Raw genomic sequence first — 27,992 nt, 5'->3', positions numbered from 1 at the left:
CCGAGCCGCGGCTCAAAGCACAAAGTCAGCCCGTGGGATGAACTTCGGGAAAGCTCCCCCCTCCCGCCGCCGCCGCCCCCTCCTCTCTGCCTCTCGGGCTCGCCTCCTCCCCCGCCTCCCAGCGCCCCCTCTCCCCCCCCCCCCCCCGCCGCCCGGCCGGCCGGTGCCTCCTGGGGCCGCCTCTGATGTCTGCCTGCGCTCCCTGAGCCACTGCGCCGGGCTTGTGGCGCGCACCGCCTGGCCGCCGCGCCGCTCCGGTTCCCGCCGAGCCCCCCCCGGCCGGCGCTAGAGGGCGGGGAGCCCAACGCCGTCCCCCTCCCGCCCGCAGTCCCCGCGGCTCTGGCCCCAGCGCCGTCCCCGCCCAGCGGCGCAAGGAGGAGGCGGCGGCGGCGGCGGCGGCGGCGGCGGCGGAGGATGCGCGCCTTGGCGGGCCGCCGGGGCGGCTGAGTGCGAGGCAGCACCTGGCCGGCCGAGGGAGGCGAGGCGAGGCGAGGCGAGGCGAGGCGAGGCGGCCCGGAGCCGGAGCCGGACCGGAGCGCTCCTCTGGCGGGAAGCGGCCTTCAGCATGAGCAAGCCGGCAGGATCAACAAGTGGGTACCGCGGCCGGCGGCGGGGCGGGCGGGCGGGCGAGGCGAGCGGTCCGGCCTCGGGGCGCCTGTGGCGGGGCTGGGCGCGGAAGCGAGGGTCCCTGCGGCCTCGGCGGCCCGGCTGCCGGCGGGTGTGCGGAGAGCGGCTGCCGAGGGACGCCCGCCCGGCCCCGGCGCCGGCCCCCGGGTAATCCGGCCCGAGCGGGAAGCAGAACGGCCGGGGAAGTCACATTGCCTTTAATCCCCCCCTCCCCACCCGCGTCCGCCGCAGAGCGGGACCATTGGCCGCCTCTCGCCCGCCAAAGCCGCCGGCCGCGCTCGGGCCGGCCCAGCCGAAAGGGCCGCCGGAGTCCGCGGGGTGGACGGGCCGCTTGCGAGCCAGACCCTCGGCCTCGGCTGCACCCCGCGAAACGCCCGGGGGGGGGGTTGGGGGTGCGGAGAAACACGTGCGTGGAGTCTGTTAAAAGTGCCACAGTCACAGCCCCCCCCCTCCTGTGGCCTTTGTCCGCCCCCAACTCCTGGCCTCTCCTCCTCCTCCTCCTCCTCCTCTGCTTGCTTCAGAGCAAGTTTTCCTGCAGAATTCTCCCCTGGACTCCGTCCACCAACACGCCTCCTCAAAACTTTCTTACCGAAAGCCAAAATCAGGAATCTGGTCTCCCCCTTGAGTAGCCCCCAGGAAAAGATTGTGACCGGTGGAAACTGCCCACTAGAGTCAAATCACTTCTATTTCCCATCAAGGAACGGGGTTGTTTTGGTTTGGGTTTTTCAATGACAGAGAGAGAGCGAGAGGAGAACACACACCTGTCCCCCTCCTGAAGGATTCAGCATTGGAGAAGTCGCCAACGTCGGCGAGGGGAGCGGGCAGCTTCCTGGGTGGAACTGGCAGCAAAGCTTTTAGGAAACGGTGGCTCACTTGGCTGCTGGGAAGCGTTTCCAGACCGCCTCACCTGAATTTGTGACCGATTCAAGGAAGGAAGGAAGGAAGGAAGGAAGGAAGGAAGGAAGGAAGGAAGGAAGGAAGAGTTGCCAAAATGGTCAGCCAGGGACTTGGGGCTTCCAGGGAAAGGGTCTAGCGAGCGGCGACGATGATGCCGCGGGAGACCCTGCCTCCCCCCCCCCCCGGCTCTCCCTACAGGCGGCAGCTGCCTCCTGGCAGGTAAGGGCCGCGGAGTCGCAGAGGGTCGGGCTACTCTTGGCCTGCTGGCGCGGCTAGCCCTGGGGAGCCTCCCGGAGGGAGCCGCAATGCTTGGGTCGGTCGGTTCCCGTTTGGTCCTGGCTCAAAACCCGTCCAAGTGACGAACTCCGGGATGTCACCTAAAGGGTGAGGCGGGAAATTTCCCGTTTAGCCGCCCCCAAGCCCGTCCAAATGACCCGGAGTAGTCGGGGGCGGTCAGCGGTGCGGCCGGAGGGGCAAACCGGGCGCCGCTCGAGCACTTCCGCACTGAACACTTTGGTTTTAAAATGCCAAAACTTAATTCGAAGTTTCTTTCAAGGCCCGCAGATGGCTGCGACTTTCCCTGGGCCCTCTCGCGACGAAGGAAATGCCGTCCGCTGCGACGGAGCGCGCTCCAGAGCCGGCCTTCCCTTGCAGCAGGGCTGGTGACTTGAAGGGGGGGGGGAGCCGGCCTCTGGGGCCACCGGCGAGGCTTCGGGGCCGGGACTCCGTCGGGTCAGGGAACCAGAGGCCGAGAGGCGGAAGACGAGTGTCCCGCCGGCCTTTCGGCGCCTCTTCAATGGGCCGCGAAGCGGCGGTTTTGGCTACGATCTCCCCCTGCGGCGATGCGGCGTCTGTTTCTGCAACCCACCCCCGCGCCCCGCAAGCGGCTGCACTCCGGCCCTGTTGGTTTCGACAGAAGGGCCGGAGCATGCGGCCATCAACGTCTCCTCGGGAGGCCGCCGGCCAGCCGGGCGCGAGTAAGGCCAGTTGAACGCCGGATCTGGGCCTGGCCCGCTGCCTTCATCGCCAGCCCGGACCCCCTCGCAGGCCTTTGGGCGGCCTCGGCTTCCCCTCCCCGCAGGCGGGCCTGGTCACTCCTGGGCTGAAGGCAGGGGGCTTCTTCCCCTGCGGCGGCCGCCCGGCCTGGCTCTGCCCGCGGCGGCCCGGGCCTTGTGCTGCAGGAGATCCCGTCGCCATGCCGGGTACTGAAGGCGGGTGGGAGGCCGCCGTCGACAGCTCTCTGGCGGAGAACTGCGCGGCCCGAGGGGATCGGGGCCCCGGCGGCTTTCCGCTTCCCAGCCGCACTCGTGTTGTCTTGGGGCCACCCAGGAGAGCAGCTGGACGGGATGGGGACGGGCAGACTTCGCTTCTTGACCGGGGGCGGCGGGCTGGCCGGAGCCGCAGGAGGCGCGCAGCTGGCGGCGTCTCCCGGGCCGTCGGTGGCGGGCTGGGCCGGGGCCGGGGCCGGGCTGGGGCTGGGGCTGGGGCTGGGGCGGCCGGAGCGGTGTCAGCTGCGCTCTCTCTGCTTGGGTGGGAATCAGACCCCGGCGAGGAGGCCGCGCGACGCAGCCGCCCTTCTTTCAACAGCCCCTGATGGTAATTACAGTAATCGAGGCTGCCATATATCTTTAAGCAATTAAGCGGCACAAAGAGCCCCCGCGACGCCCGGCCGAGGGATGCTCCGCGCGCTTTCCCCGCGCAGGCCTGGCCCGGCGGCCTCCCGCGGCCTTTAAACGGGGTCAATCCGTTATCGGGTGACCTGGTGTCAAGTCAAGGGGGCGGCCTTCCTCCCCCCCCCCCCCCAGGCCCAGGCATTTCCCTCAGCCCAGCAGCCCCGGCGTCGGGGGGCGGCCTTCGGGGCCGGGGAACTGCGGGGAAGAGCTGGGAGAGCCCCCCTCCCCAGTCCTGATATTCCCGCCGCTCATTCCGGCCCGCTGGTGGGCGCGGGAGGCCGAGCGGGAAGAAGCCTGGCGGCAGGGGCAGGGGCAGGGGCAGGGGCGGCGGAAGCAGGCGGTGGGATCCGCGGGACGGCCGGGCCCGAGCGGAGGTCGGAAGGGCAGCGAGTGGCTCTCCCGGGACAGGTGCGGGGCAGGAAGGCACTGGGCGCTCGGAAGCGGGAGTCGTTGCTAAGGCCCTGGCGTTGTCGGGGACCTAGCAAAGTCTGAGGCCGGAGAGCCGCGGGGCTCGACGGGCACGGCTGCCTGAGCCGCGCGTTAACGGTGCCGGGTCTCAGTCCCACCGTCCGAAAGGCTTCCTCGGCCAGGCCCGGCCCGGCCCTTCGCTCGCCCGCCCGCCCGCCTCTTCCCTGCTCAGCTGGCACTTCCCCCGCGAGCGCCCGCGCCCCTCCACTGGGCAGCCAGACCGCCTTCGGCCGAAGGGAGAGGCCCGCACCAAGACTGGGAGTGCTCGGGAATCCATCTGGCTGCCCGTCTAAGGAGGCAAGTCTGTGTCCGGGTAGTCCCCTCCGTCTATGTGAACAATCCGGCCTCTCGTGCCCACAGTCGCCCCATCCCCTCTGGACTAGGCGGCACAGGATGGGGCTGGGGGGCTGGGGGGTTGTGCTTTGGGACCGGCGGCCGTGGGCTCTGCTGCTTCCTCTGTCACCCCCGGGAAAGGCAGGGCCCGGCCCTTTCGGGCCCCCGCGGCCACTTGGCAGGCCCTTCGGGGCTTCCTCCACCCGGCTCGCTCCGACGGCGCAGAGGCTGCAGCCTTCGAACTGCGCCGGCGGGGAGGTTGGGGGCTCCGGCCGGGGAGGGACGGGCGGCAGGCACAGCTCGCCGGGAAAGTCCAGGGCCGCGGCCTCGTTGCTGCTCGTGGGCCTTCCTGCCCAGGCGGAGGAGAGAGGGACGCGGGCCGGGCCGCGGCTGGCCGGAGGCAGGGCTAGTCCCTCGCCTCTTCCCCCCCCCTCCCCGGACAGGGAGTGTGGCCAGGCGGGAGGCGGGGGAGGCGCCGAGGGCCAAGAGCTGGGAGGGCGGGGGGGGGGGGGCGGGGAGTCGAGTGCTCTCCCCGGGGGCCATTGTGTGCGCTCCCAATTCCCAGGCTACTCTTTTTGACGGGTCACTGCTGACCCAAGAGGCAGGTGGCAAGGAGGGCGTGGAATTACACCGCTCCCCGAGCAGAGCCGGACTCGCCTCGCTCTCCTGGCCATCGCCTCTGGCTTTCAGGCCGCCCAACCCTCGCTTCCACCCGCAGGCGAACGCCCAGAGCTGCCCCCCTCGCCCTCCCTGCGCTTCCCCTGGGCCTTTCCTGGCCGATCCTCCCCCCTCCCCCCACCCCCCACCGCCGCCGCCGCTCAGCCTAATCCTCCTCCCCCCCCGCGGGCCGCCCGCGCTGCCTGGAGGCCATCGAAGGAGGCTTGCCGGGAGGCCTTGTCTTCGAGCCCCCGCCGCTTCCCCGGGCCCGTAGGGGCCGGCAGCAGCCTCCGCTCAAGCCCCGGGCCGGGCTCCGCACCGACCGGCGCTTCTCTGGGTCCCTCCCGGGCCCGTCTGGTAAGGACGGCGCGGAGGCAGCGGCGGGCGGGAGCCCTCGAGGTGCGTCCCCTCCGTTCCTCCCTTGGCTTCCCTGCGGCGGGGGTGGGGGCGTGCGTGGGAAGGGGGCTACCGCCTGGAGTGATGGGGGGGGGGCGGAAGGGAAGGAAACAGGAGGGATCCCTCTGGAAAGGATTCTCAATGGTCAAATCGTGGCTCTTAGTTAAAAACTGGATTCTGAGTTCCTTATAAGTTCTATAAAGTGCAAAACAACATTTGTTATCAGATGGTCCTAATACTGCATTTATTTGGAAAGTCTATTTAATTCTAGGATCTTCCCCCCTCCATTAACATGTTTAGGCCGGAGTGTTAGAGCCACAGAGGAGGCAAGAAAGATGTCTCCACAAGAGCCACCTGTTTGCACCTCAAATGTTCCTTACTCGGAATAGCCTTGTCCTTTCACCACTGGGCGTTTCCCTAGGAGTCAACCCAGTCCGTTGGCTTGACCAGGGAGCAACCCAAACCCAGTCAAACACAAAAGGTCTCACTTCGGAGTAAACTAGCCCTGATGGCGACGCCCTCCGAGGCTGAACTCCCAGGAAGCAAATTCCTATGGGGCCTGCAGTTCGCGTACAGCAATGCAAAGGTGCCTGTCTGAGCTGCGATGAAATGCATGTTTGCAAGGGTCGCTTTAGGGCAGCTCCTGTTTGGGTCGTTCAGAATCCGACTGCTTGTGAGTAAGGGGCTCTTTCGGGCATCCTGCCCCCCCCCCCCGGAATCCACGGGGAAGACAGGGCCGGAGCGATCCTATGCGCATTGGCAAATCGCCTGGCACCAGGGCGCTAGGGATTTCGACGTTCCGCTCAGTTAAATGCCCTTGAAGCTGGCCCTAGGTGGGCTTTCCAAGTTTGGCCGCCCCCTCGAACCAGCTTAGCGGCCACCGCACACACACCCTGGAAGCAGTTGGACCTGGCTGGGGGGTCTGGTGGAAAGGGCTGGCCGTGCCCGTCTGAAGGCTGCCAGCGTGGGGGCTGGGGCCCGGGCTGCGTGTCCTAAGCAGGAGGGCAACTGCCGGCGCAGAGCAAACTTTCCTCCCGTGGGGACTGGGGGGGGGGGCTGGGAGCGACAAGCCGGCCTGGCTCCCCAAATGTTTCCCAGCCCCGACCAGGCGCCCCTGACTCTTCCCCTCTCGTCTCTCCTGCTTTCAGGCCGGATTTTAGACATCCCGTGTAAAGTGTGCGGCGACCGCAGCTCCGGCAAGCACTACGGGGTTTACGCCTGCGATGGCTGCTCGGGCTTTTTCAAACGAAGCATCCGGCGGAACAGGACTTATGTCTGCAAATCTGGAAACCAGGTACCGCTCTCCCTGCACTTCCCCGAACCCCGTCCGGGCGAGGCCTCGCTTTGGGGTGGCCGCCAAGTCAAGGGCCAGGCCGGGCCGGGCTTCTGGGAAGGTCCTCCCAACTGCGGGGCGCCCGGGGAGGTTCTCGCATCTTCACGGTAACCCCCGGCTCGCCAGCAAGCATTGCCATCCCTCCAGCGCGCTTGGGCTGGCTTCGGCTCTGCGGCTGCCTGGAACGGGCGGCACACCCGGAATGCTGGGGAGGGAGTCGGCGGCCTCTCCCAGGAAGGATCCCCGAAAGCGGCATCCGCCCCCTGCCCCAGGGGCTCGGCGGGGCCCTCCTGGCCGCTTCTGGCCCGGGGACAGTGCCGGCCTACCCGAGGGACAAGCGCCTCCCCGTGAGCCCGAAGGACTTCATCTGCCCGGGGGGGGGGGCAACGGGAGCACCCCCACCCCACCCCTAGGAAAGAGCCCCTCGGAGTCAGCTTAGCGCCCCGCCCGTGGCAGGCAGGAGCTGTGGATGGAAGACGAGGAGAAGCCAAGAGAACAGGAAGCTTTACAGGCCGCCTGTGCGGCAGCAGAGCCCCCGGGCAAGTGGCCTCCTGTCAAGTGGCTGCACCTGTTGGTCGATTGCACAGGAAGAGTCGCAGCAAGCCCCCCCCCCCCAGGAGAAGCATGACAAATGTCACCTTTGGTGGTGCAAGCCTTCTGCCCCCCTCATCCGGGTGCCCTGGCAGGGAGGTCACTCTGAGAGGTTGCCCCTTTGGTGGCAGCCTCGTTGTCCTCACGGGGACCTCTTCACCTTCAGGTGAGGAATGCCAGCCTGGTTATCCAGATTGCTTTCTCCCCCACCCCCCACAAAAACAAACTCGGGGGAGAGTGGTTGTTGTTGTTGTTGTTGTTTTTTGGAGCATTTTAGCATGCTTGCAAGGATGAGTTCGAAACAGGCAAAAACAAACCACAAACTCCAGATGTTGTCTTCCCTACCCTCATTAAAGTCATAGCTCTGATGCAAAGAATCCTGAAGATTCGGAAAGCAGCTAAGAGACTCCAGGACCATCCCCAAAGTCCTTGTGAAAAGCCTCTTTCAGTAGTGGGCTTTTCTTTTTTGCCTACCCTGAGCATTTGTGGCTGTGGGCACCTTTGGAAGTCAGACACAGGGCAGTGGCTCAGCCAAACAATGTGGGCACACAGAGGAAGCCCAGGGGCAGAGGCCAAGAGGAGCACATTTCAAAAATACACTGGGACAGAAAAGTCAGAGATAACACAAGCCAAGGCTGTCCTGTCTGCTGTTGCTGACATAATATTATTTTAACCTGTATCAGCCAATCAGATCTCCAGTGGGCAATCAGAAGCCCTACTGGGCAGGAGTTCTTGGGCTCACACACTTAAAAAAAATAAACTCATTCGGGCCCATCCACCAGGCATGGGGGTTGCCCGCTTGTGCCTACAGAAACACACACTTGGGTGACCGTCCATTCCAGTCTCTTCTGGCTCCTGCCCTAAAGAAGCAGAGGTGATCCCATCACTGTACTGTGCATCAGTCTACGAAAGGCTCTGGTTCTACACCTGCTGCAGTGGGTAAGAGTCACAGCATCTAACCTGGAGAGTCAGTTTTGATTCCCCACTCGTCCACATGCAGCCAAGTGGGTGACTTTGGGCCCGTCACAATTCTCTTAGGGCTGCTCTTGCAGAGCAGTTCTTGCAAAGCTCTCTCAGCCCCACAAGGTGTCTGTTGTGGGGAGAGGAAGAGAAGGTGATTATAAGTCACTTTTGAGTCTCCTTTGAGACTCCAGTAGTGAAAAGTGGGGTATAAAAACTAATTATTACTCCTCCACCTCCTCTTAAGAACTAAGCTGCAGTAGAAAAGCCAAGCTAAATAAAGCTGATATAAGTGAAAAACCCATGTAAATGAAGAAATTTTTGCCCTGTCTTCTTACTATATTTCTTATCAGTACCAATATACTGGTGTTACTGATTGGTGTCACAAATGTTTGCTACTTCAGCCAAGTATAATGTGATTTAAGTGCATCCAAGTGGGAAACACCCTCTAATGTGCACTAGGCTGAAGAAGCAAAAATTTGCGAAACCAACACCAATATATCGGTACTGATAATAAGAAGACTCAAATACTCTGGCCATCACATGAGAAGGAAGGACTCCTTGGAGAAGAGCCTAATGCTGGGAGCGATTGAGGGCAAAAGAAGAAGGGGACGACAGAGAATGAGGTGGCTGGATGGAGTTACTGAAGCAAACTTAAATGGACTCCGGGGAATGAGTCCAGGAAGGCCTGGAGGATCATTGTCCATGGGGTCGCGATGGTTCGGACATTACTTCACAACTAACAACAACAAATAAGAAGACATGCAAAAATTCATTCATTGACCTTACACGAGTTTTTCCTGAATAAAGCTACCTAGGGAGAGACTGCAGACGGGTTGCATCCTGCAACGTGTCCTTCCCAGGAAGCCTACTGTCCTACGCGCTGTGCTGGGACACCGTGGGATTTGCGTCCCCGTGTGCACTGGCTCTGGAGGACGCTGCCTCCCCCCCTTTTTCCCACTCCGCCTTTCTAATGCAAGGTGCGTCGGCGGGAGTCTAGGGGGGAGAGCTGTCCCTGCATCCAGATGCGGTGTCACCCGCTGAATTTCTGCTCCTTGCAGGCGCAGAAAACTCTCCTTTCGCCCAGCAAAACGCACCAGTGTGTGTGTGTGTGTGTGTGGTGGGGGGGTGGCTGAGTCCTCGCCCAAGCAGTGTGTCGCTTGCATGTGGGGCGGAGTACCTTGGGCTGCAACTAGTTCACAGTTAGGCGTGCCTAATCTCGATGCCTGATCCGTGGGGAAGGTTGTTAGGTCGGTATCAGCCAAACCACCCAGGAAACAAGTGCTCCCTCAGAGAGTCACGATGGCATCGCTGGACCAGGACCCGATGCACATGTCTTTCCAGGAGACCCCTCCCCTCCTGTCAGTCCCCTAAAACGTCTGGCACAGATGGCCCATCTCGCCCTTTGCCAGTAAACCAGCCACGGTGGGACGCTGAAGCAACAGGGCAAGATCCCAGCTCAGTTCGGCCCTGTTAGCTCTCCCCTTCCCAACAACGGGAACGAAGGGCATGCCTCCCCGGGCCATCTGGGCAGACTGCCTCTAAACCGCCCGACCACCTCCCCAGGCGCCCCTCCCCGCTCTCAAGAAGCCGAGGCTTCATTGCAGCAAGATGGCAGCAGCCTGCCCCAGCCCCTTCAAGACGGGCGGCCAAGCCCAACGGGGCCAGAGCACCCAGGAGCGCAGATGGCGTCCTCCTTGCCGCAACACTGCCGGGCAAGGCTCGCTTGTCAGCCGTGAGCCGGTTTCGGGAGGACGGGCATCCGCAGGAGCCCGGCCCTGGCAGCTCTGCTTCCCCCCCCCCCCCCCCGGCGGAGGCACCCGAGGGAAGCCAGGCGCTAGGGCAGAGAGTTCAGACGCTCTGTCTGGGAGGCTCTGCCCAGGTGTCCCCCCATTGGCCAACTGAGTAGACTCCACCTCTTCAGGTCAGCCACGCCCTGTTTGCCATGTGACTTGAGAATGCCCATTTTCGAAACTTCTAGTGGAAGATCTCCAGGTCCCACTTGCGACAGGTTGGGAACCCTATAGCTTTCTCTGGCTTGACTAATATTGGGCATGTAATGATGCTCTTTGTCCTGCATGAGTGGTCTCTAAGTCATTTTTGTTATTGTGAGTCAAGCCCTTCCTCTTCTGCATAGGTGTCTAAAGTTGAGCATCAACTCCTAGGTTCTGTCTAGGGAAGGAGTGTTCCTGCAAACTGGGGAAAATAGTCCTGCTCAGTGCCGTTATCCCGTGTCAGACAGGAGCAACAATAGAACTAGAGCCCGTGTAGTTTCCTAGGGCTTGCAAATGAAACCCTGCTGCTACCTTTTCCAGTAGATCTTCATTAGGCATTTTGAAGGTAATTCCCCCGGGGCTTCTGCTGTCAGGTCTTTAGGAAGTGGATTCTATGGAAATCAAAGGGAACCACACTTGACTTGCACTACTTGCAAGTGACACCGGTGACACATCATCCAAGCAAACTGGTTCTAGATCTGGCTGCTGCTTTTTTTTTGGGGGGGGGGATCAGATGCAGATGCAGATTAAAGCTAGAGGGCAGTACAAAAGCCATGCAGTGGACATTATTCAGCCCTGTGCTGTGCTCAGCACATGCCAAGGAAGGACCAACCTGCCAATTTGCTGAACCATCAAGATGGGTCAGCTGTCTATGATGTTTCATCCAGTCTACACTCTCCTAATTTTTTTAAAGTGAAAATAGTGAACAAGTTAGCCTGCCTCTTCTTTTGGGTGGTCTGCTGACACCATGCACACACTCCCACACCGTTGCTTGGCCTATCACATTCCGTTTTAAACCCAAATGGCTTCTGGCCAGAGGTCGTGTGACACACCCAGCATCTGCAATAGATTCAAGTGGAGAGACTAGTTTTGGTCTGAAGCAGCAGAATAAATGTTGCATCTAGGGGCACCTTTAAGATCAGAACAGTTTTATTCAAGGCATGAGTTTTTGTGTGCAGGCACATCTCCTCAGATCAGCAATTGATTATATATTTGCTCATTACTCTCCCATTTAGAAATATTTATTGATCCCACTATGCTTCCCCCTGAATTTCAACCCCATGGAGTTAAATCCAAGTAAACCCAAATAGCTTGTTATTCATATTTATCTGTGGAATCTATTAAACATGTAGGTTAAACATGTAGGTTAAAATCTATTAAAACTGTAGGTTAATTCACTCTGACACTCTACCTATAAGTTTGAACGGATTACTTCCATTTCATGATGCTGTATCTGAGGAAGTGTGCATGCATACAAAACCTTATACTGTGACTAAAATGTTGTTGGTCTTAAAAATGCCACTGGACTTAAAATCTGTTCTAGCATCTATGTTTGTTTTTTAACTTTATAGCTCCTGGTCCAGCTGTGCTTGAAAACAGTGATCTCTGCACCCATTATATACAAAAGCATTAGGCATCTCTATGCAATGGATTATTGTTTCATCTTTGTTTTGTTACGGCTTGGTGGGTTTCTTTGTAGGTTCCCTCCATGTAATTGGATAGATAGTGACTAACTGGGGCAGCAAAGAGACAGACCATTGAGCCCCTCATGGCAACAAAGGCCTTTCACAGAGAAAAATTGGATCTGTGTGAGCGACCTGATGCATGCAATTAATGAAGCCCTGTGCTGTGAAAAGCAAGGACACACCACAGGAAGAGGTCTAGAAACAAGCACAACTGCAAACAGGCCAGAGATCTGGGGAGGAATGTAAGAAAGTAGAGACTGGACATTGCCTCCTGGAGACCCAGACACCTGCATTATGAAGAGTAGGCAGGGCTTGGGAGTGAATGTAGCTGTCCAGGGTGCTGAAGGCCATCTAGAACTTCTAGAATAGCCTTTCCCAAACTTTTGACCATGCAGGAACTCCTGAAATATTTTTCTGAGTTCAAGGAACTCCAGAAGTGATGATATGTTCCTGTAGAGAAATGGGCCCTGAAGTAAGATGACGGAGTCAGCCAATCAATTAACCAATCAATTTCCATTTTTCCATTGTGGAGAAAGAGACTAGACCCATAAGCAAGAGGGGAAGTGGGCTCCGGTGACATCTAGTTATGTCAGCGACCACACAAACTTCTTGGAAAGGCCACATAACCCTTGGGGAGCTCTCACATAATCCCAGTATTAGAACAAACTACTACAGCTTCTTTTCTCTCTCGGGCACTTTCATGGGAAAAATCTTGACTTGCTTCCTAGTAGAAATTCTGTAGAAATACCCCACATGATAACCATTTTGAGATACTTGAAGGGTGCCATATAGAAGATGGAGCAGCTTTCTGTTGCCCCACAGGGCTGGACCAGAACCAACAGGTTGAAATTAATTTTAAAGATTTTTTGGCTCATTGAAATCCACTACCCTTTTATCACAAAATGTTTCTGTTTTAGGGAGGCTGTCCAGTGGATAAGACACACAGGAATCAGTGTAGGGCTTGTCGGCTGAAGAAATGCTTGGAAGTCAACATGAATAAAGACGGTACTTGTGCTTTTTAATTGTTGGAGGAATGGACATGAAATGTATGCAGTGATTGAGAACCATGGCCTAGAATGTGGGCCTGCCCGTAAGAGAGTTTCTGTCAATTATACTTTCTATGTCACCAAGTTAGATCTGTCCATCAACCTTTCTGCTTACAATAGCTGTTCCCAACCACCCCAACTGGTATAAATGCTACAGAATTGACTGAAGTCACACACTTAATAGAACTATTTGAGTGCATGTCAGCAGGACTTCATACCAAGGCGTGGATGAAAAATTAACTGTGCAATCCAAAATTGAGTTACTCCTTTCTGTGTCCTTTAACATAAATAAACATAGAAGGATGTAATTTTATAATGTGATTTCCCTCTTGATTTGGTATTATCCACCAGGGATCAGCTTCACACTGCCAGCAAAACTTGAACTGTACATGATGTGTTTCCAGAATGCCAAACAGTTGTGTTGCCATTGAGGCAGAACATCAGATACACCATATGCATTGTTCATAAAACTGTAATGTCTTAATGGCCCTCAGCAGGCCTTTAAAACACAGGTTACTCATACCTGCCCCATCCAGTAAGCTTCTTAATGTTTGTATGGCTGTGTACATGAACATCAGTGCAAGTGTTTGACTGGGTTGGGTGTAGCAATCTACATATTAGGAGGACAGACCCAAAGAGCTGTTTTTCATATGCAAACATTGTTTCTGTGTGTTACTGTGTGGGTATCATTTGCTAAGACATGTATATTCTTTTCCCTGCTGATTGATAGGCACAGAATGTGTGTATACACACACACACACACACATTCATCAACGTGTCTACCAACACATTCTCCACTGCTGTTCTATTATATAGAGGAAGGTGCCTATGCAGGTTTGCACAATAATATTATTCATTATGAACTGAAGAAGAGCCATGTTGGAACAGACCAAACGTCCATCAAGTCTTTGAACTGGAGTTACTTTGCTATGTTATCCCATGAAAAGCAATAGATTTGTATTAGAGATATAGAAATATGAGGTTCTCTGTTCGCATCGGAGTTATAGTAATAGACATAGTTGACTAATGGTCACCCCAAGGGAAGATCACAATGTTTGTTGCTTCTATCTGAATAATGATAATTTCCTGCAATGACCTTTCCTATTGAGAAATCAGCAAGTGTAGTCACTGTCTTTCCATATTCCCAGTGTAAACACTATGTAGTTATGTGAGGGACCTGGTCATGTTTATCTCCAAATTTGCTGGTCACAAGTATGTGTAAAATCTGTATGTGCAAAAAAGAGGCTGTACCAATAATTAGAACACAAATGGCCAGGTTGGGGAAGGGAGAGAAGGATCAGTGGGGGATGTATTCAATTTGTGAGTCTCAAGATATTTTACCTATGCTTTGTTGGGAAGATCTGTAAAACTGTGGTGTCAAAAAAACTCCCACAGAAAATTTTACAGTTCTCTGTGATGAAACGCACTGCCTTTGCTGACTACCAGTAGCAACTTTCTTCCTTTTCCAATGCCGTAACTCATGTCTCTCGTCATGCTGATGTTTCCAAACTCTCACAGAAGTTTTAAAATTTGTTGTCGTCCCCCCCCCCAGCTGTTCAACATGAAAGGGGACCAAGGACATCCACAATAAGGAAACAAGTCGCTCTTTATTTCAGAGGACACAAGGAAGACAATGGAGCCACCCCTCACTTTCCTTCTGCAGCTCTACCCACTCCAGCTTTCTTCACTGCTGTCACACAGTTGGAACCCCATAATTTAGAACTGGCTGCAGTCTCTACAACATCGGAGAGGCAGGCTTTGGTGGGCTTGGCTCAACCAACTCCAAAGGTCAGCTCCTCTTTGTTATTGATTTCATGAGAATTAGTGTTTGCCTGACACACTTCTGAAAAATACATCAGTTATGCTTCACAGTCTTGGTGCCTTTTCAAATGGCTTTTGTGTGTGTGTGTGTATGCATGAGAGTGTGATAAATAACCATGAGTCTCAGTTGTTGCGTACAATCCTCGCATCACCACTCTCTGACACAACCATGATTCAGGAACTGTTATGCCCCAGTAAGTCTAAAAGTGCAGTGGTGTCTAATGTTGTTTTGCTTGGTTCCGCAGTAGTTGTTGACACAAGTGTTATCATAAACAGTTGAATGTAGAGGTAGGACATGCCCAAGATCATAGCAGGGGCTTTCAAGAGGTGCATTTTCCAATGCAGATTTGCAAGTGTCAGGGCTGGGGCAGGCATCCGTTACTTACTTTGAGCTGGGACAACGTCTTCAGTGGCTCTGTGTTCTTGGGTTCTTGCATACATTATTCTCATCACAGTTGCTGGTTGATATTTTTAGAGTCAGCCCTATCATTGTGATGGATGGATTTGTAATGAGGGCGAGCCACCTTTTGTCAAGGGTTTTATTCATTTATTAAAATATTAGAATCTTGTCTTTCCTAATGGGTTCAAAGTGGCATACAGGTAATATTTAAAACAGTACAGATTAAAACAAACAAAAAAAAGTCCCCAATACCTCTCCTTCCTCTAAAAGATGCCAGCCGTTTATACACCATCAACAGTCTTGGAAAAGTAACAAGCTTTGCAGCGCCTCCTAAAGATCTCGGGGGGGGGGGGTCCTTTCTTCAGGGATCTGGTTCCACAAGCTAAGGGATGTGATGCTGTGGGTGATGCCAGGCCAGTCACCTTAAATCAGGGGAACAGCCAGGAAGTGGCCATCTGAAGACTGTAGTTGATGTAGTCATATGTAGAGTCATCATTAGCACCTTGAATTGAACTCTGAAAGAAACTCACAGCTAATGTAGTTGTTTCAACCTGAGCAAGATATATTCCTATCAGATAGCTCTTGACAACAATTGGACAGCTGGATTCTGGACCAGCTGCAATTTCCAGTTGGCTTCAAGGGCAACACAGAGTAATCCAACTGAAAGGTTACAAAGCATGGCTCAGTGTGGCCAGATCAGCTGAGCATATAAAAGGATACAGTTGGCAAACTGGTGCAGCTGATCAGGAACCTAAAAGCTCTGCTTTTTCAGTGATTCGGCCTTAAAAGATATTTTATATTTACATTTTTATGTGTTTCAGTAAAATTTAGATCACCGAAGAAGGCCATCTGAGCCAAAATGTGTTTTGTCCTGTGCTTATTATACATGTGTAATCTTTACTGAGATCCAGTAATTATTGTATGTGCAACTTACACATTGCTGTATACTATGTTCTGAGCTTTTGTTTGTATTCTATGTAAATTGTTTTAATCTTATGTTTTTGTGTACTATGAAATAAATAGCTGCATTTTATTTCATGTTTTAGCACTCAGCCTTTTAGGTCCTGATCTTGACTTTCGGGTTGGGTCCCCCCCCTCAATTGTTTTTCCCTCCTGTTGCTGGCCACTGCACCAATCCGGTTTTCCAGTACCAAGGCTGGGTCCACAAGTGCCACCATGGTCTTCAAGTGCTATGAGAAAACTAACTCCATGTGGGGCAAGTGGACCCAGTGTCTCTAGAGCATCAGCCTTCCCAGCCAGCATTACTTCTGTCATGAGCATATCTGGGTTCCTCCACAATACAGTTCATGGGGTTTTGGGTTTCTTTGCTTGACTAAATAGCAGCCATTCCCTTATTTGGGATAAAGAAGCAGATCTGCCTTCTCCAGTGATTCCCCACTGGGCCTTCAATAGTTCTTTACCTGGCTGCCCTAGGAAGGAAAGAAAGGCCATGTTGATTCTTTCAGTGACAAGACTTTGAAAAGCAATAGGTTGGATCCCACTAAGGATTTCCACTGAAAGGAAGGGGGACAGAAATAATCCAGTGGGAATAATTCAGTTCTGCTGACAGAAGTGCTGTCCACCAGCAGAAAACATAGTCTGGATGCAAAAATCTCTTGAAGATCTAACAAGTTTTCTTTATTTTCCAATATCTTTTGGGAATGATCTTGTAACAATTGCTCGTGTTATTGGTTTCTGAAGGGCCCCCTAACATGATCTGTTTTCCTGTCTTCCCTTTGATTGTGCCCTCCTTCATAATGGGCCGCCTCCTGTAACCAGAGTTTAGTGCTTTTCCAAATAACGTTATTTTAAAAAAACTTTTAAATTAGTATCCACATGAAGTCAGCGGTACGCCAATGTATCTCTACGAAGTGGCTACAGAATCTGTTTGTGAATCAGCGGCAAGGCTTCTCTTCATGAGCATTAAATGGGCCAAGAGTGTTCCAGCCTTTTCTACTCTGTCACTACAAGACCAGGTAAAATTTATATGGAATGATTCCTCCCCCCCCCCCGAAATAGGATTAAAGTAAGATGAAGGCTGTGAATCTAGGTCCCCTTACTATAGAATGACCCATTGAAGCTATGGGATACTTCCTTCTAAACAAGCATGCTTAGAATCAGGCTGCAGGTTTTCTGGCTCAGGGCCAGTAGATTCAATTAAGCTGAGATTTCTTATGAGTGAGAGTAGAATTTATTCTATCGGTTCCTCCCCTCCCCCCATTAATGTGTTCTTAAATTATGACAGTTCATTGTGGCAAGCAATGTGGTGTGCAGTTAAGAATTCCGTAGACTGAGTTCACTCCCCCCCCAGAGGATGCTTATTCACATCCTTCCAGTGTGCACCACAGACTAAGCGTTCAACAAGAGACACTTCCAATATATCAAATGTTCACTGTACTATTAAAGCTATTTTGATTTGATATTAAATGCTTATGAGAATCTTGAGTCTGTTTGTAGCTCTGTCTTGACAACGGTAAGCTTGCAGCACAAAAAAAGAAAACAGGAAATTCACACTGTATTTTGCACAACCGAGATGCGCACAAGACTAAGAAGTGGTGCAGAGTACACACCTGCCAGATGTTGATGGTGGGGTCCTTTCTGCCCTCGGCACATTCAGAACCTGAATTGCAGGAAGAGGAGATGCAGGAGTTTAATTAAATAATAGTCTTAATTTTACTTCCTAGTGAGCCTCTTCAGTAGGCTCACTAATATCAGATTTCTTACTTCTGCAGTAGTGGGTGCCGGGGGGGGGGGGGAGAAGAGCAGCATTTTTACACCACTCTTAAGTGTCAGACTATATCTCATCTGCCCAGTTCCTTTAAAACTACATTTGTCTTCTTCTGCAAATGCAGCTGGCAAGGAGTGGATGGGCTAGTTAACCCTTTCTTCCCCTGCCATTAATAAGTTGAGGGTGGTTTTTCAGACAGGAAACAAGAAAAAGGGATTAAATAGCTTCTCCCTTGTTCTCTTCCTCTACAACAGCATTTGCAGAAAAAAACAAATATTGTGTCCCACATCGCCCCCCTCCCAAAAAAGTTTTGTGTGTGCAGCCTAAAAAAGCAGGGAAGAGACCTGCAGAGAGAAAGCAGCAAGGCAAAGAGAAACTGGATTAATTGGGGGGGGGGGGCTCTGTGTTAAGAGGGAAGCAACTTGTTGCAAGTCCAGACTACGCCCAACCTGAATGTCAGTACTGTCACTATTTAAAAAGTGAAGTGTGAACCATGAATAAGCTTCAGGTCAGAGTCACAACAATAAAATTGATGGGAGGGGGGGAGGCCAAGTTACCTTGCCTGCTTTTATGTTTGGAGCTAACAGCAAGGGGTGTGCGTTGTTTCCGTTAAAGAACTAGCTTTAAAACAAACACCCTTGAAATGCTGGGTGGGGAGCATGTGATAACTATGACTTCAGCCAGTCTAGGCCTGCCAACTTCCGGGGGGGGGGTGGAGATCTAGAATTACAACTGATCTACAGGTGACAGAGATCAATTTCCCTGGAAAAAATGGCTAATTTGGACATAGAGACATTATACCCAGCTAAGGTCCCTCCTCAGGCTCCATCTCCAAATCTCTAGGAGCTTCCTGACCCCAGAGTTGGCAACTCTAATGCATTCCAGTCAGCTCTACCTGAAGGGAGAAGGGCAAGAAGCTGTGGGGTAGGTGTGGTGAGAGAGAGGGCAAGGAGAAGAAAGAGCAACCCTTGTGCTCCAGACAGAGCATGCTCAGCCTTGTGACACAGCTGCACCTGCTGGTTGATGTCTTCGAAAAGAGGCTAGAGGTGCTGGGACTTGGGAAGAAGAAGAAGAGTTGGTTCTTATATGCCGCTTTTCTCTACCAGGAGTCTCAAAGAGGTTGACAATTGCCTTCCCTTTCCTCTCCCCACAACAGACACCCTGTGAGGTAGGTGAGGCTGAGAGAGCCCTGATATTACTGCTCGGTCAGAACAGCACTATCAGGTTTGTGATGAGCCCAACGTTACCCAGCTGGCTGCATATGGAGGAACGGGGAATAAAACCTAGCTCACCAGATGAGGCAGAGAGACAGAGAGAGAACTTTTTCTGAAATGGTTCTCCTTAATATAGCAAGGATAGCTAAGTGTAGATTAAAGATATCACTGAGTATACCTCTGTAAAAGAGGCCCATTATCTATGACAGGAATCAGATTATCCTGTCTTTTCAAATCAACTAGCTGTACATCTGACACTGAAATTAAAGGCAAATTTCATGTATCCATTCATGAAATTAATCTCCCTTTAAAGTCCAAGGATTTCATTAATTGCACTATTATCCTGTTTGGATTTTAAAGTCCAGGCAGTGGGCTACAAAGTTTAGGCTTTCCCGACATTTGCATTTGCAGACTTTCATTTTTTCTTCTTCTATTGTCCTCCAACTTCCCTGAAATGCAAATTGTCATTTCGACAGATTGAGAAGTTGAGTTATTCTTTGTACTGCTGTTATGGTTCTCTACGTATCCTCTGCAAATCCCACTGAGTGCAAGACCACTTTGTTCCTGTAAGAGTAAGCATAGAACCACAGCTTAATTCTGCACTTGCCATAAAGTAGAAGCAGAATGATTAACTGGACAGGAGTGATTCAAGTGGGTAGCTATGCTAGTCTGAAGCAAAAGAACAAAGTTTGAGTGCAGCGGCACCTTTAAGATCAACAAAGCTCACTTATCGGTGAGACAGGGCCACCTCCTTCCTGACCACAAACCGGTTGTGTTAGGCACGCTTCCCCAAGTATGGAATCAAAAGCCTGTTTGCTGAGTCTTCTGAAGACTGTATCTAGACAGTGGTAACACCCAGGGTCAGATCATAGAATCATAGAGTTGGAAGGGTCCATACAGGTCATCTAGTCCAACCCCCTGCTCAACGCAGGATCAGCCCTAAGCATCCTAAAGCATCCAAGAAAAGTGTGTATCCAACCTTTGCTTGGCCAGTGAGGGGGAGCTCACCACCTCCTTAGGCAGTCTATTCCACTGTTGAACTACTCTGACTGTTAAAAATTTTTTCCTGATATCTAGCCTATATCGTTGTACTTGTAGTTTAAACATATTACTGCGTTTCCTTTCCTCTACAGCCAACAGGAATAGCATCCTGCCCTCCTCCAAATGACAACCTTTCAAATACTTAAAGAGGGCTATCATGTCCCCTCTCAACCTCCTTTTCTCCAGGCTGAACATTCCCAAGTCCCTCAACCTATCTTCATAGGGCTTGGTCCCTTCGCCCCAGATCATCCTCATCACTCTCCTCTGTAGCCTTTCAATTTTATCCACGTCCTTCTTGAAGTGAGGCCTCCAGAACTGCACACAGTACTCAGGGACTATGACATCTTGTGATTTTGATGTGATGCCCCTGTTGATACAGCCCAAAATGGCATTTGCCTTTTTTACTGCAGCATCACACTGCCTGCTCATGTTTAGTTTACAATCCACAAGTACCCCAAGGTCTTGTTCACACACAGTATTACCTAGAAGCGTATCCCCCATCCAGTAGGTATGCTTTTCATTTTTCTGACCAGATGCAGAACTTTACACTTATCTTTATTAAATTGCATCTTGTTCTCATTTGCCCATTTTTCCATTGTGTTTAGATCTCGTTGAACTCTGTCTCTATCTTCTGGAGTATTTGCCAGTCCTCCCAATTTGGTGTCATCTGCAAACTTGAGTAGTCCCTCCACCCCCTCATCTAGATCATTAATCAATATGTTAAAAAGTACCGGACTGAGCCCCGAGCCCTGAGGTACCCCACTACTCACCTCCCTCCAGTCTGATGAAACACCATTGACAACAACTCTTTGAGTTGGGTTCTCTAACCAATTCCCTATCCACCTAACTATCTGAAAATCCAGATTGCAGTCCTTCAATTTATCCATCAGAACATCATGGGGAACCTTATCAAAAGCTTTACTAAAATCTAAGTAAATGACATCAACCGAATTTCCACGATCCAGCAAACCTGTTACATGGTCAAAAAAGGAAACCAGGTTGGTCTGACAGGACCTGTTGGAGACAAATCCATGCTGACTTCCTTGGATCACCAAATTGTCCTCCAGATGTTTGCAGATCGCTCCCTTTAATATCTGCTCCATTATCTTCCCCACATGCTGGCCACACCACAAGGGGAAGGGTATGGGAAGCTCCCTTTTACACTTCCCCCTTTCCAAAGAGATTTGCTATGACCCTGCTGTGGCAAAGTGTGGGAGAAAGGTCCAGCAGAATGGCAGACCCTTAACTTCCTCAGCTGGGAAAGTAAGTTGCAATTCTGATTGCAATTCACTGGACTGTTCCTCTTTCATCATCAATAGGGGGAGGACGATCAGTCCCCTGTTCTGTTAAAAAAGTCCCTCTGGGAGTTTATCACACAACTTTTGACATCCTTCAAGAGGCTGACAAAGCTGAGGTGTTGATGCACTAGCGTGAGGTTGAAGCCACTCTTCATATCCAGTGGAGCTACTCTTTATAGCAGGGGTCCACAGACCCCTTTCCTGCTGCCCACCAAGTGCCAGTGTGGTGTGATTGTTAAGGGCAGCAGCCTCTTATCTGGAGAACTGGGTCTGATTCCCCACTCCTCCTCCACATGCAGCCAGCTGGGTGACCTTGGGTCAGCACAGTTCTCTTAGGGCTGTTTGTGCAGAGCAGTTCTCTGAGGGCTCTCTCAAACCCACCTACCTCACAGGGCATCTGCTGTAGGGAGAGGAAGGGCAGGCAATTGTAATCTGCTTCAGGTGGTAAAAAGTGGGTACAAAAAGCCAGCTCTTCTTCTCTTTTAGGAAGTGAGCTAGGCTAGGTGGGGCTTTTGCCCAGCAGGGCTTCTGATTGGCTCTGCAGATTAAAAGGCACCCTGTTAAACGGAACTTCTGCCTGCAGTATTGAAGAGATACAATGAGAGCTCTATACAGCCTTGCTCCCTGATATTTTGTGGCTGGTTTTGCCTCTTCCAGCATCCAGTCTGTAACGGTGCCCACCACTGCCCTGGGCCAGAATTCCAAAGGTGTCCCATGTTATTCCGCATGGAAGAGCAGGTCCAAGTACTGTACTTGGCGGGGCCCCACAGGTTTAGTTAGATCAGAAATGCTCTCAGGTGGCTTCTGATCCCTACTGCTCAAGATGTAGTGGTGCCTCAGTATAAGACCAGCGCTGCCTGTACAGACCACAAGCTGAGGATAGAAGAAATACTAGATACCCCAGTTGAAACAACATGCAAGACCTCGAGTGAAGGAGGCAGGTTCCTGAACTATGACCTAAGAAAAGCATTCTGGATACTAACCAGGCCTTGTGTGACAGTAATGATGTTTCATAACTTGACCACCTTGTCCAATCATGTTACCCCTTCATTGAATAGACACTCATGAGCAAGTTGGTTGTGAGGCTTGAAAAAGCACAGTGGGGATTTTTGACCTCTGAACCCAACTCAGATTTGAAATTTGCTGCTTTGAATTCCCCGCATATTTGGGCAGGATCCGGTGCAGCATTTCCAGGGTGTAAGGACTGCCCACATGGTGGGTTGGTTTGTTGGCTTGTGTCTCTCCTGCGGCAGCCAGTCCAAGAAAGTCATGCCCTGAAGCCTTGTGCCTGGTAGAAACGCTGGCCTGGATCCAACCCATTATTTAGAACTGTGAAAAGGAGAACACAGCTCCAGCAGATCAAGTCTGTTTGGGATCAATACTGGTGCTTCGTGTAAGTGTCATGCAAGACTGTTTAGGTCTTCTTGTTTTCCCATATCAGCCTCTGGTTGAAGGCTTAATCACACTTCAAAGAAGTCCCCCAATGTAGATATTAATGTACCTACAATATATGCTGGAGGGCCCATAATGCTGCACCACTGCTAAACAGATCTGGCCTGGTCCCTGCCTGGATGGGCATCCTCCTGCAAACCCCATGTATGTGGTCTGGAGCAGGAAGAAAGGCAGGATAAAAACAGAATAAATATTCCTTGCCGCTCATGGATTCTGATCAAAAGGGATAACTAAAATATTCTAAGGAGGAAGCAGCGGCGCAGGCCTTTTAAAGCCATTTTTAAAACAACAGAAATTTACATATTGAACTTGTTTATCAATCTATAAATTATACACTATGTTATATTGTACCTCTATTATATGACAGCTGATGCTTTTGGAAGACGCTTGGAGGGAACTGTTTGTTCTAGGAATAGCACAATGGGCCATTCCAGTTGATGCTAACACTCTACTGGCTGTATCGGGTAAGAATTGCACAATTTAATGACTTTGTTATAGAAATTACCATAAAAATACATTACTGCAAAAAGGACAACATGTAAAGAATAACAATTCTCTTCTAAACAATAGAGTATACCTGTCATTTATAAATCTATATTTAAATGCAAATAATGTTGTTTTGTTGCATTCATGACTGCGTGCATTGTCATTTAAATGCAAATTACTGTGTTTGTTATCATCCAAGAGAAGATTTCATACTAACTTTTCTACAATATAGTCAGTTTTGTGTGGAAGCGGATCTCGGAGAATAACAATTGAATAGCTATTGATACGTGTGATTTTTTCTCTCTCCCAGAAATCAATTTATCAAGTTCTTCAAATGGCTTATTAGCGTATTTATTTCACATGTTTGTGTTCCAGGCATGAATGGTGACAACACAGATTCTCAGAAGCTGAATAAGATTATCTCAGAAATACAGGCATTACAGGAGGTTGTGGCCAGATTTCGACAGCTTCGTTTAGATGCTACGGAATTTGCCTGTCTCAAATGCATTGTCACTTTTAAAGCTGGTAAGAACACCACACAAATACTTATTTAAAGCAAAATCAAAAGGTAGCATGATGGCTCTCTATCTTATCACTAGTGTCACATTGCAATAAGCATCATTCATTACCCATTTTGCCATGTAAGCTGCAAGACAGAGCCAGCTGGAAACGAAAAGGTATCAGTGTGAAAACTATGCCCATGCCCTTTGAACTGAAATTCAGGCTGCTTTCTTTGACCCATTATGCACGGGGGTTTTAGCGCACATTCGGGGTGGAATGGCGGCGACTAAAATCACCGATAACGCATGGAGCCGGCCGCAACCGGCCACAGCTTCGGTGCATGCCGCCGAAAAAGCCGCGTCAGTGTAACGCGGAAGAAAGCGCAGCTTCCGGGTGACCGGGGCGCAACCAGAAGCGGCGCCCGGATCGCCGCGTGCATAATCGGTTACTCTGGGTTTTGCCGCTGTCGCGCCCCGCCCCGTGTATAACCGGTATGTGTCGCGTCTTCCCCCTCCGCGTTTTCCATGTGACCCGAAATCGCCGTTTCGGCGGCCGTGCATAATGGGCCTTTGGGAGAGTGACAGTTTTATTCCCAGTCATGAAGGAGTCAAGTATATCATCATCATCATCTATTGTATGGAGGAATATTGCCTCACAATGCCGGTCTAGTAGGCTAGCTTCCAGGCCAATATGAGGGCCATTGCAGGTGGCTTTTTAAAGGAGCTTATTGCAATCAGTTGACACTGCCCTCTTAGTGGTACCATTCACACAGCATATTGGAATACTCCAAACATACGTGTTCCTCCCCTTAAATATTTACTAAAGTCCAAGCTTTGGTATCTTGTGAAAGCACATCTGGGCTTGCTGGCTGATATTAAACCAGTAGCCGTATTACTTTAGTCTTACTTAATTTTCACTTACCATTTAACGAGATTTTGTTTCTTTTAAAAATTGTCATCTAATGAGTGCCCATGATCAAACAATATAGAACAGGGTTTCTCAAGCACCATACTGCAAATGATGCCGAAGTGTGTTTTTCCCCAAAATGGTGACCCTCCCACCTTGCACCTGTTGTTTCCAGCTCTGGGCAAAGAAAAAGGTTTTTTTTTTTAATGTAAGAAGATGTCTACACTTATTTGGACAGGTTGATCCATCCCCTCACAAAGTGTCCAGTGATGGGCCTGAAAGGGATGGGAAGTGGAGGGGGCATGGCCATTTTAGCCTTTGTCAGCCAAGGCTCCTTTCACTTTTTTTGGGGGGGGGGGATAGCAGGGGGGCATGGCCAGCTCACGTCACTTCCTGGTACTCAAAGCCTGAAAAATATTTCAGCAGAACCTCCAAAATGCTGCAACAGTAGAATGTAGTAGAATGTCATGAACAGACAAAGACCCACGCGCATGTGGCATGTCTGTAGGTGTTAATATGAAGCTACTACGTAATAAACCACCCAGGTAATAATAGAATGGACTCTTTTCTTTTCAGTACCTACGCATAGTGGTTCTGAACTGAGGAGTTTTCGGAATGCTGCTGCCATTGCAGCTCTTCAAGATGAAGCTCAGCTCACCCTGAACAGCTACATTCATACCAGGTGAAGACACTGGATGTAACTTTTCAAACACAGAACTGGCCATATCTGCAATATAGTCAACGCAGTTGAATTAGCTGAGATGCATTAGTGGAAACAATTAGTAGAAATAAAAGGCAACATATTTAAAGTGAATCTGAAGAGGAGCACAAAGAATTCCGAAATCCAGGAGGTTCTTAACAGCACTTTAAATATTTCTGTGGATTGGTTCTCTTTATGTAGGTTTCAGGAGATGTTGGGGTGATTTCCTTTGGAACTTTATTCTTGTTGGGATTTAGCAGGCTGTCAGATTTACATTTATATTAGTCTTTTTTAGTGGAGATTGTTCGACCCACAGGCCTTCATAGTAGAAGTGGCCAGCACGATTGGGCTTCGACTGGAGAAACTCCGCATAGGATTGCTCTGTTAGGCTTTTTGTACCCACCTCTTTCACACAGAACCCAGTGGGATTCAAGTTCTTCACTGTGGTAGGATCCCGGGCCAATTCTCTTAGCAAGGTGTCTAAGTGGCTGATTGTTGCAGCATACTGAGGAAGACAGCATTGTTCCTGGTCAGAGAAAAGACCTAGGAGGTGCCATCAAGAATTCAGGTTGAATGGAAGACTCTGCAAGGAACTTTTGTTCTCATGCAAGGCCAAGGGAACAACAGTCAGAGGCCTTTCTAGGAATCCAGGTCCCTCATTAGCCCTTGGATGAGATTAGCCTTGACAAGGAAGCATTTGTTATGCCTTCTGGGAAGAGAAGAGATTCTAGATCCATAGAGATGCTTTCCCCTCCCATGCTAACCTGCAAAACATTTGCTTCCTGACAGGGCAGCTGCTGCACAGGTGTGAGCGCATGCATGCTGAATTTACTCAGCCCCCATTCTAGGATTGGATGAAATGGAGGCAGCCCTTCCTTGCACCTTTCTACCCATGCCAAGCCTGCCCTTCTGTCTTCCCAAGCAAATGCCAGGAAATAGCCATGTATCTCCCCTCTGCATTTTCCTCTTTTCCCCCATTGTCTACGTGCCTATTTTTCCTTCCTTTCCCCTTCCCTCAAGCAGACAGTTACAATTCTTTAGCTGTTTAAAAGTAGCAAATCGAATAGTGCCATTAGATTGACATTAACCAGAGTACATTATGGTGGCTATTGAACAACTTAGTAGCTGTTCTAATCCTGGGATGCTCCACTGTAATAAAATATGATAATGTGCTTTCTAGTGGGACAATTCACATATTTATATGTGCATTCCTTGAATACCAAGTGGGTTGAAATCTATGCAGAAATGGATCTTAAATCAGGATTCATAGGTGGCAGCAAATTAAATGCGGTTGCATAAACCCTTCTGAAGGAGACCCAAAAAGATATGATGCCGGTGGCTTGTGCAAGTACAGTTTAAATCTGCTACTTCAGGATAACCCATTTTCCATGGGAAAAGAGTGGGTGGCCCAACCCAGCCCCAGGAGTGTCATGCCTTAATGGGGACTTGAAACAGTCCCCATTATCCACACCCATCACATCAATTTGAAATTTGGGTTCACACTTAAAAAACAACTACTACCCAGATATGCTACTGTGTTGCAGCTTTCATCAGAACAAATGATTTCAATTTTTAAAACATCATTTTTTTACTTTGCAGGTACCCAACACAACCCTGCCGTTTTGGGAAACTCTTGTTGCTTTTGCCGGCTTTACGTTCAATTAGTCCTTCAACAATAGAAGAAGTGTTTTTCAAAAAAACCATCGGAAATGTGCCAATTACAAGACTACTTTCAGACATGTACAAATCCAGTGACATTTAAATTGACCTGGCAATGTAAAAAAATCAGGATGAAAATCCCTGAGAACTTTTGAAGCAATGGAGAGGAAGCCTCAGCTAAACCAACAACTCTACAGGAATCTGAAGCCTGAAGATGTTTAATCTATTGACAAAATGAGCCCAATAGATAACATTCTGCTGCCTTGACAAGAATGGACAACTCCTGGGCTCCTCAGAGGCTGCAGCAGATGGAGCTTGACTGCTGCTTCTCCTAGATCGATGTGGTGGAGCCAATTCCATCATCCTTCATAGTTAACAAAGGCTGTGCTAGTCTGCCATTTAGCTGGCAGATTTGACAGGGTAAAGAAAAAGGTACTTTAGGTTTTTTTTCCCCATTTGGGTAACCAAACATTGTTCTGTTGTAAAGTGTCATGAGGTGGCCTTCAAAAATGTTTTTTTTTAAGTAGCTTGTTGGCAAATGCTTTTTATATGATAGGTAACACTGAATACCAGATTATCAAAACATTTACTTCTGTTGTAACATAAAAGTGGCCTTTGTAATGGTTTTTGAAAAGTGGCATCTACTGGCAAACACATTTTGTGTTCAAACAGGCCAAGTCCCCTCCTGTTGAAAAAAAAACATGAATTGGTGAGCTTTGCTTCTGAACTTTGCCAAAATTTCAGTTCAGTTTAACATCTCAGACAAAAGAGCTTTAAAAAAGTTAAACACACATTAAGTGAAGACTAAACAGCAAAACCAAATAAAAGCAAATGAAGAGGATTGATTCAGTGAATGGATCACTGTCCCACTGTCACAGTGCTAAAACCAAAGGCAATGATGGCCAAACTCTTTGTCAATGAGATGTGCAAAAAGGAGACCTGATTTGCCAATTACCGTAACAGTTTGAAATATCATATCAATCATGGGAAATGATTTTATCAATACAAACCTTTCTAGAGTCTTGATAGAAAACTTCCTGCTGAAAGCCTTGATATTTTTCATGCACCTACTACCACCTACAAGAATATATATTACAAGCTGCTTCATTTGATGAGAATATCCTTATGGAAAATGTAGGGGGAAATTTAAGATAGCTGCTGTAACTTTTTCAAGTTTTTGTTTTAGGAACTAGCACTGAGGAAGAAGAATCAGCACTTGAAGTATCATAGACTGAGTAAAACTTCTCTTGTACAAAGTGGATTAACTGATTTGTGAAGTTAAGATTGTACTCATTGTATTTACAAAGAATAAAAATATATTAAAATTTAAATGGATTCAATCAAA

At 50.4% G+C, this 27,992-nt stretch overlaps 1 protein-coding gene across 2 annotated transcripts; it reads left to right on the top strand.

Annotated features, from left to right (window-relative positions):
- Window positions 1-27,992, top strand: NR2E1 (nuclear receptor subfamily 2 group E member 1). Of its 2 annotated transcripts, none has more exons than XM_077302670.1 (9): window positions 1-590; window positions 6,200-6,345; window positions 12,313-12,400; window positions 13,994-14,229; window positions 16,492-16,638; window positions 22,763-22,859; window positions 23,257-23,406; window positions 24,865-24,970; window positions 26,588-27,992. In XM_077302670.1, the coding sequence occupies exons 1-9, from the start codon at window positions 566-568 to the stop codon at window positions 26,748-26,750; spliced, it is 1,158 nt and encodes a 385-aa protein (XP_077158785.1). In that variant the 5' UTR covers window positions 1-565; the 3' UTR covers window positions 26,751-27,992. The 2 variants fall into 2 exon arrangements, with proteins under 2 accessions (XP_077158785.1, XP_077158776.1); XM_077302661.1 differs by lacking the exon at window positions 1-590 and adding an exon at window positions 5,652-5,724.

Source organism: Paroedura picta, chromosome 1 (genome assembly GCF_049243985.1).
Source record: "Paroedura picta isolate Pp20150507F chromosome 1, Ppicta_v3.0, whole genome shotgun sequence".
In the NCBI taxonomy this organism is placed as follows: domain Eukaryota; kingdom Metazoa; phylum Chordata; class Lepidosauria; order Squamata; family Gekkonidae; genus Paroedura; species Paroedura picta.
The sequence above is the reverse complement of the archived record's forward strand: the minus strand, read 5'-3'. Positions and strand labels throughout refer to the sequence as shown.